The sequence below is a fragment of the Cupressus sempervirens genome, chromosome 11 (genome assembly GCF_028749045.1).
Source record: "Cupressus sempervirens isolate cs-2001-9-10 chromosome 11, ASM2874904v1, whole genome shotgun sequence".
In the NCBI taxonomy this organism is placed as follows: domain Eukaryota; kingdom Viridiplantae; phylum Streptophyta; class Pinopsida; order Cupressales; family Cupressaceae; genus Cupressus; species Cupressus sempervirens.
This window is the reverse complement of record NC_143128.1, coordinates 409617361-409637887: the sequence shown is the minus strand read 5'-3', so window position 1 is coordinate 409637887 and position 20527 is coordinate 409617361. Positions and strand designations below refer to the sequence as shown.

At 36.1% G+C, this 20527-nt stretch overlaps 1 protein-coding gene across 2 annotated transcripts in view; it reads right to left on the bottom strand.

The window, feature by feature from the left end:
- LOC149530198 (Phosphoglycerate mutase family protein) overlaps positions 1-16991 on the bottom strand; it is an 89261-nt gene extending 72270 nt beyond the window's left edge. For both annotated transcript variants that reach the window (XM_089809872.1, XM_089809873.1), the window contains exons 1-2: positions 16691-16991; positions 15954-16199 (exon numbers count right to left, since the gene is read on the bottom strand). In XM_089809872.1, the coding sequence (XP_089665998.1) occupies positions 15954-16199; positions 16691-16974 (530 nt within the window). In that variant the 5' untranslated portion in view covers positions 16975-16991. The remainder of the gene's footprint in view (positions 1-15953; positions 16200-16690) is intronic.
- Between the last annotated feature and the right edge of the window lie 3536 nt (positions 16992-20527).

The following is a 20527-nucleotide window of genomic DNA, read 5'->3' as shown; positions in this document are numbered from 1 at the left end:
TGTTGTTAGCCTGCATGCCTAAAACGAATTGAAATGAGAATTTCATATCTATTTTGATTGTTGTTCTATATTTCTTTTTGATCTCTAATTGGGATGTTCGTTACGAACATCACCATTGCATGATAGTGGTATTTCCGTTACAGCCTTCTCTCACGTCATCGCTCGACGCTTCACCTGTTGAGTTGTTTTTTGCTATGTTGTCTCTTCTAAAGTACAATCACTCCTTCAGGCAGTTATTATTAAATGCTCCTCTATGCCTCGCGGTTCCCAACAGATGTAAGGCAGAGTTCCACCTGAGCATTGTTCTCTGCTCCAAATGATTTCATTTTTTAGCATTTGCTCTGGCTGCAGACGTCAACAACATCATTGTGAATCAATCATTTCAGAATTACGGTTGGTATCATTCACCACCGCTAATATGGTTCATCGTGATGAAGGTTGTTTGTGTTTTTTATTACTCTTCAGATACGAGGCTCATGATTATATTTTTGTCCAAATAGAACATAACTGTTGTTTTATGATCTCTCCTACGTGCATGATTTTCTTTTTATATGACACTTTGATTGCATTTATATTTAAGAAAAATAGTCAGACTTTTCTGATACTGAGTTTGTTTTTTTTTTGTTTTTTTATGTGAGATCATTGTATATCAATCTAGTGATATAAAGTGAAATCAGAAATTGATATTAATTGAGATAATTTTGACGGTGTTGCAGAATCAAGAAAGTTCTACTGTATGAAGAAATTAGTCTTCCTATTGTTTAGTCTTTTTTTTTTTTGGGTGTTATCGATATTACTCAATCAAAGCATTCAAAGTTTTCTGATGGCTGTTCCATTACTTTTGAACATTCAAAGACTTTCAACTGGTTGTGTGCATAGATTGTATTTTATTATAGCAAAGGACAGGAAAATCATATACAACATTGCCATGGTGGAATGACAGAATTGCATGGAATTGAAGAGATAAGTATTCTTATAATTATATTGATGCTATGAGATTTACAGTAGCTATTGAGGCATCATTCTGAACCTCTTTGTGTATGTGTGTTTATTGAGATTAGATCACAAAGAGATGAATATTTATGGTTATATTTTTGAAAAGAGATTATTTTTAGCATTGATAGTTGATTTTAATCTCTCTTGCTTCAGGATAAGGATTATAGCTCCAGAGGGAGATGTTGAGCTTTAGAGGGAGATTTTAGCTTTAGAGGGAGGCTTCATAATTAAGTGGGTGTGCTTATGGAAGTCCCTTTCATTCTCTCATATGCTTGTGATGCTTGTGATATTTATAAAATTTGAGACTTAAATGGAATCAAGTCTTAGTTTGTTATTGTCTATTTTATTTGTGTATGAATAAATGAGATTGTAAGATCAGCTATGATAACTCTTTCACTATGTGATAGTGAACATCATGTTGAGAAAATTCATGATGTCATCACATTGATAGATTTTGTGATGGGAGTTGAATGTCATATTGAGAGATTCCATAACAGTTCACGTTGAGAGAGTTCGTGAATAAAGGCTTAGTTGTGAGTCTTACTAAATCTTTTCATGTTGAGTGATTCGTGAATATGACTCATTGTTACAAGTTTTCATATTGAGTGATTCCATGAATATGACTCATTGTTACAAGTTTTCATGTTGAGTAACTCCATGAATTATGTTTTGAATTTGTATGATCAAAATTTATCATTGACATTTTTGTTACAGCTTTGTGCGAATGTTCAGCTAAAGATCTCTCTTGCTAAGAGGGAGTGTTAAAGTTTGTAGCTACAATAGAGATCTTTATTTCTAGAACTATGGACATTGACACTTAAGTTTAATTTGTAATATTAAATGTAAACGACATGTGTCATTCACATGCATTGAGACATAAATATTTGAAAAGTCATAATTAATTATAGGAGTTATGAGAATCTCAAGAGACTTTCGATTATAATGTGAAGAGTCTCTCTTATAGTTATATATTCGCATCAAGCAAAGGATATTGTACAGTTGAACATTTCATTATCAATAAAGATATTTTTGTGTTGTGTGGTTGAGTTTTTCCCTTCATTCTTGAAGGGTTTTCCCAGGATAATTCTGGTGTTCTTTGTTCCAATTTTCCCTCTTTCTTATTGTTGGTTATCTTCATAGTTTTCTAGGCTCTAGATTTAACACCTTATGCACAATCCTTGCATAAAAACAAAACATAAGAGAATAAATCACCAAAAAACAAAAGTTTTCTATTTTTCTACTCCAAGTATTTTCTTGCGGAAGAATCCAACTTCATTTAGCAACTTTCCATGAAAGCGCAAATATATTGAGATAATATTTTTAATATCTTTATCAAGATATTATCTCCTTAGTTAAATACTTTCTATAATGGTCAACTACTTGTATGTAGTCTGTCTTTCAATCTAGATAGGAATGTTTCCTATCCTGACTCTTTTGTCTTTAGTCCAGATAGGAATGTTTCCTATCCTGTCTTTAGTTTTGTTTCTAATTTCGTCTTCAGTCTACGTTGTTTCTAAAAGAAACAACGTCCTTGTAATTCTTTATAAGGAACAAATTTGTTCCTCTGTTAATCAATCAATCATCCGAAAATCCGTTAATCTGCCAATTCTTGAATCTTGTAACATGGTATCAAAGCTAATTCTTCAAAAAAAATCGAAAAATTTATAATTTCTATTGGAATTATTTGTTACGATTTTTTTGAAATTATTTCTGAGCTTTCACCAAGAACTCGGCTAGGGTTTCTGCAAATCGTGGTCCAATTTCTACAAATTGTGGTCGAATCTGAAAATCGCATTTTTTTGGCATCCAACTTTAGAAAAACGTGGGTTTTGTTTGAAAAATCGCAACCATAAATCCAGCCTAGTCCATGCGATCTGAGGTTCTGTTGGTATCTGATTACATCCACGTCCATTTTTGTGGAGATCTTCATGCCTAGATTGCAGAAATCATGATTTCTTGTTGACCTTTTTTTTTGAAAAAATGGGTCTATCTGTTTTTTCTTGCTCCGAGCCTACATAATTAGCTAATCCACATTCTTCTTCCTCCATACTGGTGTTAAATCCTTCAAACACTGGTCATCTCTTCATGCTGCATTTTTTTTGACACGTTTTTGGCATCAATTTTGCTCAAAGCCGCCATTACTTGGAGTTTTTGCAGCCGGCTAGGGTTTTGCTCGAAACCCTAGCTTTTGACCTCAAAAAAAAAAATTGTTTTTAGATTCTTTGTGGGTTTTTCAAGACCTCATCTGGGTCTTCGTCAGAATTTTCTGGGTACCTCATTTTTCATGCCTCAATTTTCAGGCTGGCGGATCTACATTGTGATTGTAGATTCCTTCTGGGTTTTATGTCTACTCTTCTAGTTCTAGGTACTTGTCATTTTTTTTGGGTCAGCCTCAACATTGCCTCGCACTTTGCACAAATGGCATCTTTGACTAATTTGATGTTGGAGGGCAGTCTACGATTCAGTGGCCACAATTATAACCATTGGAAGCAGCACATGTTAACCATCTTTGAGTATCGTCGTTTGGATGCGCTTGTTCTAGGCAAAAAGACTTGTCCAACCTCCAACCAAGCAAAATAGGACAAGTTTGATGATCGCAATCAAGAGGCTATTATGCTTCTTAAGCTCTCTATTATTGATGATCAGCTACCGCAGATTCCTTCAGGTAAGTCAACTGCAGAAATCTAGAAACATCTGAAGGAGCTGCATGAAACATCTGACAAGAGTCGGGCATTCTTTCTGAAGAATCAGCTGTTCTCCATTATGATGGATGAACGTATGTCCTTGCAAGAGCATCTGACAAAGATTAAGGACATTCGCGATCAGCTCGAAGCTATTGGTCGGAAAATGGAGGAAGAGGATATGGTAGTCATCACTGTGAAAAATCTACCATCGTCCTATGAGCACTTCATAGAAACACTCAACATTACGTCAACTAATGTTGATCTGAAGTTTCCAGAATTATGCACCAAACTTCTGCAGCAAGATTGTTGGAAACAACAGTTTGGTAACAATGCTTCTACAGCCTCCTCAGAGCAGGCATTTGCTACAAAATCTTTTCAACAGAACATTGGCAACCATCAGTCTTCTCAGTGTTTCCAACATCAACCTTCTGCTCAATCCCTGGATGGCTCTACGAAGCAAAATGTATAGTGTAATTACTGTCACAAGTTTGGCCATATGAAGTTCGAGTGTCGGAAATGTTTGGCTGCCCAAGTAAGGCAAAATGCTTCCCAGCCAACAGCACAAGTTGTCAAGCTTCCTAATCAAGGCGAAGCTGCATTTTTCGCCTTCTGAATCTGTTTTTGTTTTTCTAAGTTTTTTGATTTTCTCCTCAAAAATCATTTCATGTTGTTTGTAATATGCAAGGTTGCGTGAGATTGTGGGTTTTATCGTTTTTTCCACAAAAAACGAAGTTTTGTAATTGCAATCTATTTTGAGTCATAGCACTCTTCTGGCAAAGCTTCTTGGTTTCAGCATTCTGTAAATCCAGGGAGGGTCTCAGTTATCCCAGAATGTTTTGATATCCGTACATTGACCATTAAGGGAGGGTATTAAGATAATATTTTTAATATATTTATTAAGATATTATCTCCTTAGTTAAATACTTTCTATAATGATCAACTACTTGCCTGTAGTCCGTCTTTCAGTCTAGATAGGAATGTTTCCTATCCTGACTCTTTTGTCTTCAATCCAGATAGGAATATTTTATATCCTGACTCTTGTCTTCAGTCCAGATAGGAATGTTTCCTATCCTGTCTTCAGTTTTGTTTCTAATTTCATCTTCAATCTACGTTATTTCTTTTAGAAACAATGTCCTTGTAATTCTTTATAAGAAACACATTTGTTCCTCTGTTAATCAATCAATCATCCGAAAATCCGTTAATCTGCCAATTCTTGAATCTTGTAACACTTGAACATTTCATTATCAATAAAGATATTTTTGTGTTGTGTGGCTGGAATTTTCCCTTCATTCTTGAAGGGTTTTCCCAAGATAATTCTGGTTTTCTTTGTTTTAGTTTTCCCCCTTTCTTATTGTTGGTTATCTTCATAGTTTTCTAGGATCTAGATTTAACACCTTATGCACAATCCTTGCATAAAAACAAAACATAAGAGAATAAATCACCAAAAAATAAAAGCTTTCTGTTTTTCTACTCCAAGTATTTTCTTGTGGAAGAGTCCAGCTTCATTTAGCAACTTTCCATGAAAGCACAAATAAACAATAAATCATGGTAAGGTTGAGTTACCTTATCCCAACACTTACTACGACGTGGCCTATCCACAATACTCTACCTACTTCTCAGCGCTCACCATCCATGGTGGTTGGACACTATACCATGCAGCTTGGAGGGACTCTTACTACTGTCCCCATGCTGACTGGACATGGGAATGATGCATCTAGTCAGCACTCAATCGTTCATCAACTGGTTTATAGTACACAGCCTCCATTTGCTGGTAAATACCAGCCTACGGTCTCCTCTTTGCCACACATAGAGACTCAACAGCAATCGGATTTTGTTGGCCCGATGTCCAAAAACCAACAGCAAGTTATGCCACACGGGACAAGTAGTTTTCAAGTTGATTCTCAAATCCAAAATCAAGAAAATCTGCTAGGCACTGAAACTAATTCTTCAGTTGGAAATATACAAGGTACGAACGAAGGTCTGGGTCCAGCAAATGAACAGGGTATATCTCTATGAAGATCAAACCGAGAAAGAAAATGTCCTAAGAAATTTGATGATTACGAACTCTTGTTTTCTTTGTGTTCTAATCAGGCAGAGCCACAAACATATAAGCAAGTATCTACCAATGTTAATTCAGCATTCTTCATGGATGCTAGGAAAGATGAAATGGGGTCTTTGAATGCGAATCAGAGATGGGATTTGGTTCCTCTTCTACCCAATCGAAAGGCTCTAAATAATGAATGGGTATATCAGAAAAAAGAGGAAGATGGAGAACGGAAAAGGTACTGAGTCAGATTGGTAGTGAAGGGACTTGCTCAACAAAAGGGAGTTGAATTTAATGACATTTTCTCTCCAGTGATAAAAATGTAAACTATTCCTTTGGTTTTGGGCATAGCAGTAGCTTGGGATCTTGAACTCGAGCAACTTGATGTAAAAACAATATTTCTACATGGGGATATTGAGGAGGAACTATACATGGAGCAGCAACAGGGGCAGGAACATCTATATTACAGGTTAAAGAGAAGTTTATATGGGCTGAAGCAACAAGGTTTTACTCCCTACGAATCAGACCCGTGTGTTTACTACAAAAGGCTTCCTACTGGTGAGTTTGTGTTTTTGCTACTTTATGTTGATAATATGTTCACTGTTGGAAATAGTCTGCAAATTATTCATGAGCTGAAGACGCATTTAGCTCTTCGTTTTTTCATTAAAGATTTAGGGTCAGCAAAGAGGATTCTTGGGATGGACCTAATCCGCAATAGACATAAAAGAGAAATCAGATTATCTCAAGGAAAATATATTTTAAAAGCCATTTAAAGTTATATAAGTCAAATGCCAAATCGGTTGCTACTCCATCGACTGATCACTTTGGATTGTCTTCTAAGATGTGTCCTTCCACTCCGGAAGAAAAATGTGAGATGGATGGTATTCCTTATTCTTCAATGGTTGGGAGTTTAATGTATGCCATGGTTAGCATGCATCCGGACATTGCTCATGCAATAGGTGTTGTGAGTGGTTTTATGAGTAATCTAGGAAAAACTCATTGGCAACCAGTTCAATGGATTCTTTGGTATTTGAGAGGCACCTCCTCTCATGTTTTATGTTTTAATAGTAAGACTCCTTATATTTGCAGTTATGTTGATTCTGATATAGCTGAATATTTACATAAAAGGATATCTACTACAAGCTATGTGTTTACTTTTGTTGGGGCAGCGATTAGGTAGACTTCTCGTAAGCAACAAGTTGTTGCTCTTTCCTCTACCGAGGTTGAATACATTACTCTTACTGAGGGGGCTAAAAGGCTGATATGGTTACAACAATTATTTGGAGACTTGAGATTGAAACAATCCAAGTTTATTTTCTGATAGCAGGAGTGCCATCCATTTGGCTAAAAATTCAGCTTTCCACAGTCGCACAAAGCATATAGAGACCAAATTTCACTTTATATGACATGCTCTTGAAGAGGGAAGATTACAGTTAGAGAAGATTGATACAAAGGTTACTCCGGCTAATGTGTTCACAAAGGTCTTATTTTCTTAAGCTCAACAGTTGTGAAGGAGTTCTCTACATTTTACTTGGTCTTCCACCATGAATCTAACCTGGAATTCACTCGTTTTTCTTGGCTCTGGTCTGTTGCATGGCTGAGAGTTATCTCAGTGTTTTCTGGAGCATTTTTTGCCTGATTTCTGGGCATTTAATCGCCATTCTGGAGTCTTTTCTTCTGCTGCGACTGGGTCTTTGAACTGGAGCAAACATGGCTTGTGAAGCTTTTTGCTGCTACTAAATTGGTCTTCATTGATTCACGTAGAGTTCTGCTGAGAACTCTGCTATTGGAGCCATTATTTTAGGCTTGAACTAGAGCGTTTGAAGCATAAACATTTTCATCTCTGCTGGAAAACAAGAATTCTTTACTGGAGATATTCTAACGCCAACTTGGAATTGATTTTCGCTGTTACTGGGAATGTTTTGAGTTCTTTTAACCATGATTATAGGCTCTTTCTTGTTGTCGACCCATGCCCTCTTTCTTTTCTAAGGAAAGCATGCAAATATTTCTCTAACTATTTTGTGTTGTGAGTCACTGTTGTTTGAATCATGAAGCTCTTTTGCAGATTTAAAAAAACTATACATGGGTTCATTCTGTACCATTTTATGCTACACAGATCTGATATATATCTTATATATCTGTTCTTTTCATCACATTGTAGCATTCAGTACCTTATATTTTGCTATATATCTTACATATCTGTTCTTGTCATCACATTGTAGCATTCAGTACCTTGTATTTTGCACTGGTTCTGTTGCATTCTCTTTCCTTTGCATCAACTAGGGTTTATTTCTATTCCATTTTGCTCATATTTGTGCTTTGATATCTGCCTTTGTTTTGCACCTAGAATATATTTGTTGTCATTACAGGCTACAGGTACTTGCTCTGTTTTATATCCTGAGCTATGATATCTCTCCAGAATCTTCTAGTTTATCATTTCATACCTTTGACTGAAAATTCCTCTTTCAAAACTGAACTTCTCTTTTGCAACAAATACACACAATCCCCTACCTTTGGTGAACATATCTCAGCATCTGTTTGCACACATACTATCCTATATCCTTGAACAAAGTCAGCAACAGTACACACACCTCTGTGCTATATATCCCCTTGAAAATTTGAAATATGAAACAGCATATTCAGATTTTTTTCCTTTTAAAAAACAAAAATCTAGTTCTTGTGCTTGATTACATATTCCTTCTGCACTTGTTGCATTCACCATTCTTTACTATGATCAATATTTCACTTCATGGTGTGACTTGTCACTATCTCTTGTTTACTATGATCTATGTTTTTTAGTTTTCTCTGATCAGCATTTATCCACAGTGAGGTAGCAGCATTCATGACAATCATTTCAATGTCTCATATTTCACTTGCATCTATATCTGCACATTGCCTCTTTCAAAATTGAACTTCTCTTTCAAACTTACATCTTTCAATTCTGCTATTTCTGTTGTTGCTGCCTCTTATGCCCTCTCATAACACTTGATCAAAAGAAAAAACAATACAAGCATCAATCACATATAGTGATGCAAGTGCAGATACCCTTTTACAGAGAGGGCATCTGCACTTGTTTCCCTTGTTTCCCCCTATGTGATGGATACTTTAGTGGCACAAGTATAAATACTTCAGCATCATATGGTAATATGAAATATAAGGTTTCGGGTATGAATCTGTCCCTTTGACATTTCCTTTTGATTTGAAATTGTTGTAGCATTATTCTGTTGTAAAATCAAAAGGTTTCATAAATTTTTATGCCCCTTTGACACTTATGTTGTGCTTTTTGATCAGCTTCTATGATTCTATCTCTTATAGCCACATTGGACTCAATAACCCTTGTGGGAGCCTATGGTTATATCTGCGTACCTATGAGATATAAGATTATGCACAGAAAAAAAACATGTTAGCAATAAAAACTTGATGTGATCATGATTGTCTCTGATATGCTGGTATATGTTTCTGTTTTATGCAAGTGTATGACATGACAGTAGCATAGAATATTTGTGCATGAGGTGAGGTGTTTCCACCATTGCTTAGATCCATTGGATCTAATACATTTTCTTTACGTTATCAGGACTTAGACATTCAAACGAGCTATGGTTCGGGGCAGCGGACAAGTACAGCTGAAGGAAGATGATGTGACCAGTCATTACAGGTAATGACTTGTTCCCTTTGACCCTCTTATTCTATATTCTTTCTCTTTTGTGTTTATGCACTTCCATAGAATAGGGATATGTATCAGCATATTAATGGCTACTCTCACAGTCAATTGTGTGAGAGGCATTTACTTTCAGCATTTTCATTTTAATTTATCAATTGTATATACCTTTTGATGATGAATACAAAGGACATTTTGGACTTACACTTTCATTCAGAATGAAACATGATTTTGCAATAAATATAGGCTGAATGCAAATATACAAGAAATGTGTACCTTACTTCCAATTGTACATTGTTTAGGACTGAATTTTGACATGTATGAAAATTTAATAACAATTATATCATAACTGATTAAAATAATCACTTTTATTTCTATTTTATTACGACTAACTTGGAAATAATTTTATTTGTAGCTCACTCATCTGGATCCAATCTGAAATCTATTTGAAGGTCCCTGTCCAGTGATGTTGTCTGACCATGGTGAGCTAACTAGTAGTTCCATCCAAAAATTTAGGAACTCTCCTAAAAATAGGAAATGTACCAAAAGTGTCCAGGCCCATCCCGAAGGCCTCCTAGTGTGTTCCTGCTTACTCCTAGTTCATCCCTAAAACTTAGGGGTTCCTCCTAAAATCTAGTGGACTGCCCAAGACTATTCAAACTAACTCCCAAGCCCTAATAAGTTGTCACAAGCCCCTAAAACGGTTACATATCCATCTCATTGGCCTATGAGACCCCGCTTATAGGCCAATCCTTCCAGCTAGTACTGACAGTAGTGTAAAAATGGGGACAATACGGTATACCCTCCACAAAGATTGTTGTCAAGTAAGGACAGTACAATCCCCAATGAAGCAATTGATCCAAACTGAAATCAATAATGATCCTAGGGCCCCACGACAATCTCAAAATGAATCTACCATGCTAACACTGCGCCACTTTGATCATAGCCAAAAACAAATTGTGCCAAAACTGCACTCTCCCTTCCTAGAGTTCGCCGAAGTGATCATCATCAAATCCCAGACCGAGATACCTGAAAGGATTGAAATTAATGTTGTGGAATGTCTCCTACCAAGGCACCTTAGAAGAGACCATGAAAGCAACCTCACTTCTTATTGCGATCTTGCACACTCAAAAAAAATACTCTGCCCAACCATGTAGCACAATCCCAATCAATGCCCAACCTAAAACCCTCAAAGTGAAGATCAATCACTTGTTGGACTCTATGACAAACCAACCAGGAAATGTCTCCAGTGTTATAGGCTGGAATGATGAGACCTACAGTGAATTCTCAAATGTCAAAGATAACACCTTGGAACAACAATCATCCCTTCTCATTGTGTTCAATCGTACATCATCTAGGAGTGTGCCAATGCCAAATGTCCACCTAAATGGGAATAAGCTCGTGAAGAGAGCTCGTCGTGGATGCAAAATCAACTGTACTCATCCACCACATAAAGCTGGTACAATTTAGAACATCATTCACCCAACTGAAACTCTTACCGGAATAAATGCAACTAGTGCCCCCAGTGTTAGAAGAAGTTGGAATCTCAGCACTGTACCAATCTCCAACAAAAAGTGGGTGATCCCAAACTTCTCAAATCATCAAACTAGCTGCTATCCTAAAGACCCAAACTGAAACCTCTATAATAGGTAATAGAAAACAACCATCAACCACCAATGTGAAAGCTCCAACCCAATCGTACCAACACAAAGTAATGTTGTCTTCTACATGTGCCATGATGTTTTCTTCATCTATCATATACCCCCTCCAAGTGCAATTCTCAAGGCTGCCAACTGTATCAACTAGTAAACTGTTGTCAACATCATTTCTTGCTGTCCCATGGTGTATAACTGCCATCCTCCCCTTAATCCAAATCGGGTACTCAATTTGCTCGCGAATTGTGGCATCTCATTAATGATAAGTCCAAAACCGGAAGAACAACAAAAAAATCTAATTCGCTCCTTATTTCTTGTCCATAAAATTCTGATTTCTCTATATACTTGGCTGCAAGAAAAAACTTATTCACCAGCTGTACAATACCCTTATTTCTTGGATCCACACAACAATCCTCATGTCTATCACCAGCAAACACAGTGTTAACATAGGCAGATTCTATATTATCAACAACTCCAAGTAATGATGTTGCTACCAAACCATGATGGGAAGATGTATGATTGCTGACATAAAACTCAGAGTAGCTGTCACATTTTTGACCCATGTCCCCACCACTTCTAAATGCATCTTCATGGAAAATTTCAAGCCCAAAATGCATTTTGAGTGCTTATGCTTCTAGATTCTTCCCCATTTGTCACTCCATGTGTGTGGGTTGTATTCTCATGAAACTAAGAGAATACAGTAACACTGTCCACAATGTCCTCGAGCATCTTCCTCATTGCTTTAATAAGTGCTAAACTAACATGAATCTCCCAACCTAACTGTGCCATATCATAAGGAGAAGGCATCCAATCTGAAGTGCAGTATGGATTTCCTCATTGCCGCCAAGGACAATTCTTGAGTGACCGTTCCACTAAAAGTACCATCCCAAAAATCATTATCATCTTCAGAAAATGAGACAATATCAACCACTTTTTCAACATTAGACAATTTTTGCTTATCACCAACTATGGGATGATGAATGCATTGGCAATGAAGTTTGACCTGTCGTGCCATCAGCTTGGTTTGTTTTGACTTCCAAAGCCAACTTTCATCTAACCTTTAGGAGTATTCTATAGCAGCAGCTCCATAGTGTTTTAAACCAGTCCTATAATATGATGTTTCATCTAACTGGTCATAACCAAGCTTGTAGCTTAAGCACCAACCAAGGTGGGAAGTTGGGAACTATTTCACACATTTCCCTATGATTAAAAGCTGCCATATCATGAGAAAGAGGTAATACACCGCTGTTGTCCATGCAGAGAAAGTGGTACTGATTTCAACAATTTTGTTTGTGCCTTTGAAATCTTCTATGGATTGTTGAACAATTTTAGTGCCTCTGTGACTTGGATCAATATTATATTCCTCATGTTTATCATCATAAAATTCAGAATACTTGTAATCTCTTTGTCTCAACTTTTTAACATCAGCACCTTTATTTATACAGTCCATCATACCAAAATATGGAAATAAAGTAGGAACTGCAGTGAAGTCATAGGTAGGTCCACCATTAGCAGAATTCTCGACATGTGTAAGTGTAATGGACACCCAGGAATGCCCAAAAGCTGAACCAACTACTCAAATTATATTAATTCCAAAAATGCTGCAATCAAGTACAAAGAGATGTATTCCAAAGGCCAAACCCTAAGGGAATGACGTCTAGAATGTTACAACAGAGAATGAACGTCCTCTATTGCCAAAAACAAGAGTGTGATTCACACATCCGAGCTCTTATCAAATGCAAGTCATAAACCTCCGGTACAATAATTCCATCCTAAACAATGAGACTCTCACCCCTATTTATCCTATTCCTTCAGCCTTCTAGAAAGAAATAAAACATTAATTAATTGCAGGTGCTAGAAGCTTCCCCCTTCCAATAATTAATGCACTCTCTAGAAACTCCTCTCTTGCAATAATTAATTGGCTTCTAGAGGCTTCCACCTTTCCAATAATTAATACACACTCTAGAAGCATCTCCTTTGTAATACAATAATTAATTAAATTAATTAAATATAAAGCCACCTTTTAATTTTAATTTATTTAATGGCTTTATAAGAAATTAATTTAATTTCTTCTTATCCTCCACTTAGACTTTAGAGAACGTGAAGGCCAAAAGATGGGATCATTACAAATCTGCCCTCTTTGAAATTGCTTGTCCTCAAGCAATTAAGTAACATAATGAACTCCAACCTCCACCTGGATCCCAATTGAAGTAGTATGCGACATCTTTGTGGACATTATACCAACAACAAATCAGCATCATCAGAACCAACCACATGTCATGCAACCTAGCACCCAATACTTGTGCTGATGGTGAAGAAGTTAGAATGTCACCAAAAGGTAACTCCGTATAAGATCTATGAAATCTCTTCTTCCCAATTGCTGCAACACAAAACTGAATATTTGTAGATGGTGAAAACAAAGCCCAACTCCACTCAGGAGAGTGATCAATATCAACCTCAAACATCAAATTGTCATAAGACAATGTGGCATCCATGTTGAACATAGTACTATCGCAGAAGTGAACATCTACACTTTGTTGATCAATAGTATAATATGACTCTGTCACTATATCACTCACCTCATTAGCAATAATAGGTGTACTATCATCAAAGCACGCATCTACAACTGCATGCATATTGCTAAACTCCTTGTTGGATGGTTCAACGGACACAGAAGTGGCTGCTGATAGGATAGTATCCTCGCATTCTCCTAATCCCATTATTGTTGCATTGCCATCCTCTGACAAAGCTTCATACGTGGACTCCTGTCTATCACCAATAGCATAGCCCGGTGGTGTCTCGATCCCATCTGAAGAATCAACTACCTTCTACGCTGGAGCAACATACGAATCGTCAATGTTGATGCCCATCTGTCTAGCCATAAGTTGCAACATCATATCCATTCGCCTATTATGCTCCTGTTGCATCTGTTGCCCCTCCTCTAATGAACTAAGTAACCTAAGCATTGCATTTTCTTGATCTGGACTGGTATACATTTTGTCAAACCCTTTTCCCTTTATCTCGCTGTTCCAAATTCTCTATAAGAACTCCACAGGATGGCAGGACTAATAGCTCTAATACCACTGTAATGGACACCCAGGAATGCCCAAAAGCTGAACCAACTACTCAAATTATATTAATTCCAAAAATGCTGCAATCAAGTACAAAGAGATGTATTCCAAAGGCCAAACCCTAAGGGAATGACGTCTAGAATGTTACAACAGAGAATGAACGTGCTCTATTGCCAAAAACAAGAGTGTGATTCACACATCCGAGCTCTTATCAAATGCAAGTCATAAACCTCCGATACAATAATTCCATCCTAAACAATGAGACTCTCACCCCTATTTATCCTATTCCTTCACCCTTCTAGAAAGAAATAAAGCATTAATTAATTGCAGGTACTAGAAGCTTCCCCCTTCCAATAATTAATGCACTCTCTAGAAACTCCTCTCTTGCAATAATTAATTGTGCTTCTAGAGGCTTCCACCTTTCCAATAATTAATACACACTCTAGAAGCATCTCCTTTGTAATACAATAATTAATTAAATTAATTAAATATAAAGTCACCTTTTAATTTTAATTTATTTAATGGCTTTATAAGAAATTAATTTAATTTCTTCTTATCCTCCACTTAGACTTTGGAGAACGTGAAGGCCAAAAGATGGGATCATTACAGTAAGGTCCATCACCCCTGGATCCCAAGTGCAAAATTGCTGATTGCTCTGCTCAGAGAAAGTTTGAACCCAACCTCCTTGTTCACCAAAGGTATTGCCGAAGCTAAGTGACATTCCATCTTCAAATTCATAAAGTGGATTTCCATGAGTCTTTTCAACTTCCATCTCAAACAATGGGTTACAGAAGGATACCCAACTCTGATTTGGTGAAGAAGGTACACTTCTGCTAGGGTAAAGATCTAAACTAGAATTACCATTTCTATCATCAGAATCTCCAAGGAAACAAAAAATCAGCTGTTCCCTCTCGTCAACATTTTTAGCAGTCAACTTTAGATCCTACTTATCAAAGTCACTAAGCCTCAGTTAAAAATCAGCCCCATGCAAAAACAAATCTGATTTATCCCCATGAATAATATCAACTCCTTCCCTGATAACAGATGAAGATCCTTTATTGTTAGCTATTTCAAAAACTTCATCTTTTCTCCCTCCTACAAGCCCATCATTTAAAGGTGAATTAATGATCTCATCTATACTGATTCCTAAACCCATGCAACAACTTCATCAGAACACTCTAGGGATATGTTTGAAGCTACAATTATGTTATTTCCTTCAGGCACAACCTTATGCACTGTAGTTGCGTGTATATCCAAAGAGACATCATGTGGCTTGGTCTAGCATTCTTCATGTTACCTTCTTACCATTGAATTAAAATATCCTTTTATATCAGGAAATTTGGTGTTTGCGTATTGATGGTTGCACTCCCCATGTTTTATGTGGTTTCATGTTTTTAGAGGTTTAATATTTTTCTGCATGTTCTTCAAGTTTGCTCTAACTAGTGGGGGTCTTTGTGAGAAAATAAAGATATATTAAATTGGAGATTTATAATGATGGAGGGAAAGAATAGTTACACGAACAGAATTTTGCATTATGGTAATGATTCTCGGTCAGTAGAATGATGTCTTCCGTATTCTCCTTGCTGTTTTTATACGTGTTCAGTCAGCCCTTGCTGATAGCATTAATTGTCTGTTTTCTTCTGTGACTGTTTGCTGTGTGTAAAAAAAAGGATCTGGATTGTTTCCAGATAGAGAAAGTCTGTGATGTATCAAGTTTTGAAAAAAGAAACCAGTGTGACTGCATGAAAATCCCACAAAAATTAAAATTCCTATTCAACATTCCCACAAAAGGACTTAAATACTTAGCAACAATATTCAATTCAATAGACTCTTACACTATCTTACCTGCGATCCACGACATTAATGTAAGCAATAATTTCTGCAGACTGGTATGCACGTTGAGTGATGGAAGCCCATATCCAACAGCTGCCCTTGCAGGCCCCCATGGTCTCCAATTCCAACGCAGCCTTCACCATCTGCTTCTCACCTTCCTCTGAAAGTCCACTGTCCACTGATGTCTTCGCAACAGGATTGGTGTTAATAAGTCCCTTGTTCTCATACACCGATTCACCTGATCTCACCAGGTAATACCTGAATATTGTCCACAAGTTAAATAAGACATCAATCAACATGCGAGCTTTCTTATATAGCTTACTCTGATCAACCCTAATTATAATGTTGTTTTCGACATGGCGATATGATGATTTCATGCAAATACCCATGATCTTGATCACATATTAGCCCACAACTTCATCCCTACAATGTACTTTCCAATCTAGACATTGAGCAAATCCCCTAGATAGGTGCGTTCTGTGACAATACATTGTAAAATTATCTGCTGGACAGGGACTACAAATTCAAAAATCAGATTAACCTAAGTTTCTCAGAAGTAAGTAGTTTGGTTTTAGGTAAGCAAAAATGTTGCAATGTTCCAGGAATAAGTTTGCGATTAAAATTTTGTAAGGGTCTTTAAATTCAAATTCAATAGTTCCGTTCTCACCAGTCGTGTGGCAATGCTTGCAGGGAAATAACTACCATTCTTATTAAATATTATATCGATCGATTGGAATGCCCATCCTTACCTGTTGCCAAGTTTAGCGGGAGGCATCAGAAAGAGTCCAGATGCTTCTGCAATTCCATTGCCCCTGTAGGTTGGGATGTCCAACAAATGGCCAAAACACAGTATGGCAGACAGAATGCAAACCAATACAGGCTTCTTTTTCAAATCATCCGTAAGAGCAACTAAGCTTGCCTTGACTGGTCTTGGAGTTTTCTTACTCCGGACTTTGCATGAAGCGAACACAGGCAACGAGAGTCTCGTAGGTGTGGGATACGAAGCTAACACCACTCCCACCCAAACTGTCATATTGCCACCCGAGCTCTCCAAACATTACTAGGATCTCCACCTCAAATACTCGTATGGTTGAAGAGGAGATAATTTCCACAGCAAGTCAAATTCTGAGATGATGATTATTTTTATGTCTCTTGCTCTTTCATTAGATGAACACAGGCAACGAGAGTCTTGTAGGTGTGGGATACGAAGCTAACACCCCTTCCATCCAAACTGTCATATTGCCACCCGAGCTCTCTAAACATTACTAGGATCTCCACCTCAAATACTCGTATGGTTGAGTAGGAGATAATTTCCACAGCAAGTCAAATTCTGAGATAATTGATGATTATTTTTATGTTTCTTGCTCTGTCATTCAATGAGATGGAATACGTAGTGTGAAACATTGATAGCAAAAATCTTTACACAATCTAATCAGAAACTAAGTATTATAATAATTAATTGAGTTAAATTCTAATAGCAATAATACTATTCTATGATTTTATTGGTTTTATTAGAATTTCTAATCATATGTTATTAGTATTTATCCATAATCATATGCTATTGTAATCTATTTGATTTAAGTAGTTATGAACTTTTTCTTTTTTTTTTTAAGTTCTTAAATTATTTCATAAAGTACAATATTTAAATAATAATAAATAACAAAATGAAACCAATGTTTTTTTCACTCTCATTGGTTAATAATTTCACATCTTATGGATGATTTTAGGGAAAAAGCTAACAATTGTCAAGCCAATTTGTTGGCATCCACTACCTCATTCAAATTTTTATAATGTTATCAAAAAAATATTAAAATTAATTTATTTTCCACTATTACATAAATATTGTTGAAATTCTTTAGAAAAACTTGGGGGGTGGGGTGGGGGGGGAGTGTTGGTGGGGGCAGGGGTGAATCAATTATCCAAAGTTCAAATGTACAAATAAAAAATTTCACAGCCTAGTGAACCCATATCTATAAAACATATTCATCATGCATGTATCTATTAGATCATACAATCACTTAAACTTTTTAGGTTACTATCAAATCAACTTTGCAAAAATATAAGCATGAAACATAATAGATTCAATAATACATTTGACAAAATGAATTTATGTGAAAATCCAATTTGAGAAAAACCACCAATAACATGCTACTCATTCTCACTCTTCTGAAGTGATGCCTTGTAAAAGGCCAACCCTATTAAAAGATACAATACACGCTGTTAAATGTGACATGGTTAGAGGATTTCAATCACACTGTTAAGAGTGAGCCGTGTTGGAGAACTTTAGATCATTCACTTAGAATGTCACTCAATTAAAAGATTTACAAATGACTATTAGATCAACCTTAATCCAAAGGATTTACCCTAGATTAATACAATTATTAAAAAGTAATAGTAAGGCTTAATCTAATAACAACTTACAACTCACTTTACAAATTACAGATCTATGTTTTCAATCCTTCATTCTGCTTGGCTTTCACACACTTCAACTCTGATAACTTGTCCACCCTTTAAACATCCATACCCTTAAGCCTTCTTGTTTTGCTTGCCAATAGCAATCTCTTCTCTTTGGTCACTAAATGAAACAATACCCTAGACATCTTGTCTTCCTTAGGTTCTCGCACATGACAACTTTTGCTTCTGACTAGCCATCTCTATAAATAGAAAATTAAGATATGTTGTCATTCATCCTATATCGTCCATTTTAGAGTTAGGTAGGATTAGGCAGGATTCAATGAATCTAACCATCTTTTCATTTTATTCCCTTCTATAAATTTCTCCTTCAATCATCTTTGAATTCGCCTCAAAATAGTTCATCTTGAATTCTATGGCACCAGCTCATCAAACTTATCTTCCACACGGTTCACATAATCTAAGAAATCAAACTGGTTGGCTTAGATTCATCGAATTCACTATCTTTCTCAAAATGTTGTCACTCAACATTAACTTGCTTCTGATGCTCGACACATTCTGCATTACTTGGCATCCACTATCAAATCACTCGGCACAAACTAAAGTTTGCTAGTGCCCTGCATCAACTAAAGTTTGCTAGGCTAACATTGTATCACTCGGTATATACTAAAATTTGACTTTGCTCGGCTCCAACTAATTTTCTGTTCGGCTTACACTAACATTGCTCAACACCTACTATACAGATTGTTAAGCTTGGCAAACACAATTCATTTTACTTGTTCTTCTGAACTTCATCAGTGTATCCACCCTTTGCAACCTTAAGTAGATATTTAATGCACTATAATATCACTATCTTAACTGATCTTTGTACTTATTTTCCATATCATAACTCAATTTTTTCTCTAGGTGCTATTGTTACCTCATTTGATCAAATCATCTTTATCAATCAAATAAATGATAGTACTCAAATCATCTAAGCAATTGTCTTACCAGCAAGTAACAGGTTTGACATCATTGATAAAATAATGATTGAAACACATTCTCATACTTGTATCAATCTACTTTCAACAATCTTCCTATTTAGCATTGATGAAAAACTAAACTTAATCAATACAACTAACAATAATACCAAAAAAAATATATATATATTTGTATTGAAGTCTCTCTTTCTATCAACAACTTTCATCTTCTATATAGGTTACAAAATTCTATTATGATCAACAGACAATCAATTCATCCTTATGACTCCCTCTTGATTACTTCTTATATCTCCCTTAGCACTATCTCCCTCTGATTAAATATTTCATGTTTCTCTCCCTTTATTTCTCTCTTTACTAAGTTATTCTCCCTCTTTGACAACAAGGCCAAAGACTTGTCGTCTTAATATGTAAATATAAACATTTTTAGTTTCTTCCTCTTTCACCTAGCTTGTGACTAATTTGTAGCTCTAGCTCTTTGATTACTTTAGGCAGCTCCTAAAGTAAGATCCACTGCATCAATGTGTAACATATGTCAATCACCTTGTTTGATGTAGGGCACTTCTCATGTTTCTTAAATAGCTTTGGATTACTCATGAGCATCCCTAGGTAATGCTTTTGTGAAAATATTAGCTATTTACTATTTTGTGTTAACATATTCCATCTTCACCTCTTTATCTTTAACTAACTCTCTCAAGTAATGATACTTGATTGTAATGTGCTTAATCTTTGTATGCACCACAAGATTCTTTGATATATTTATAGCACTTGTATTATAACAATAAAGTATCGCAGGTTCAATGATTTTCTCCTTCATACCTTTGAGTAGTTGTTTGATCAATACAATATTTGTACAATTTACTGCAGCAACAACATATTCATCTTTAGTAGTACATTGAGATATGCAGTTTTGTTTCTTGCTAGTCCATGTAACCAACCTTTTTCCTAAGAAAACTGAGCCTCAACTAGTGCTCTTTCTGTCATCAATATTTTCAGCCCAATCAACATCAGTTTAGGTTCTCAATTCAAATTTCTCATTTTTCTTATAGTAAAGACCATAGTCTTCTATTCCTTTTAGATATCTCATTATTCTCTTAATAGTCATTAAGTCATTCTCCCTGGGATTAGCAGAGAACCTTGTAACTATCTCAATTGATAATACAATATCAGGTCTATTATGTACTACATATTGTAATT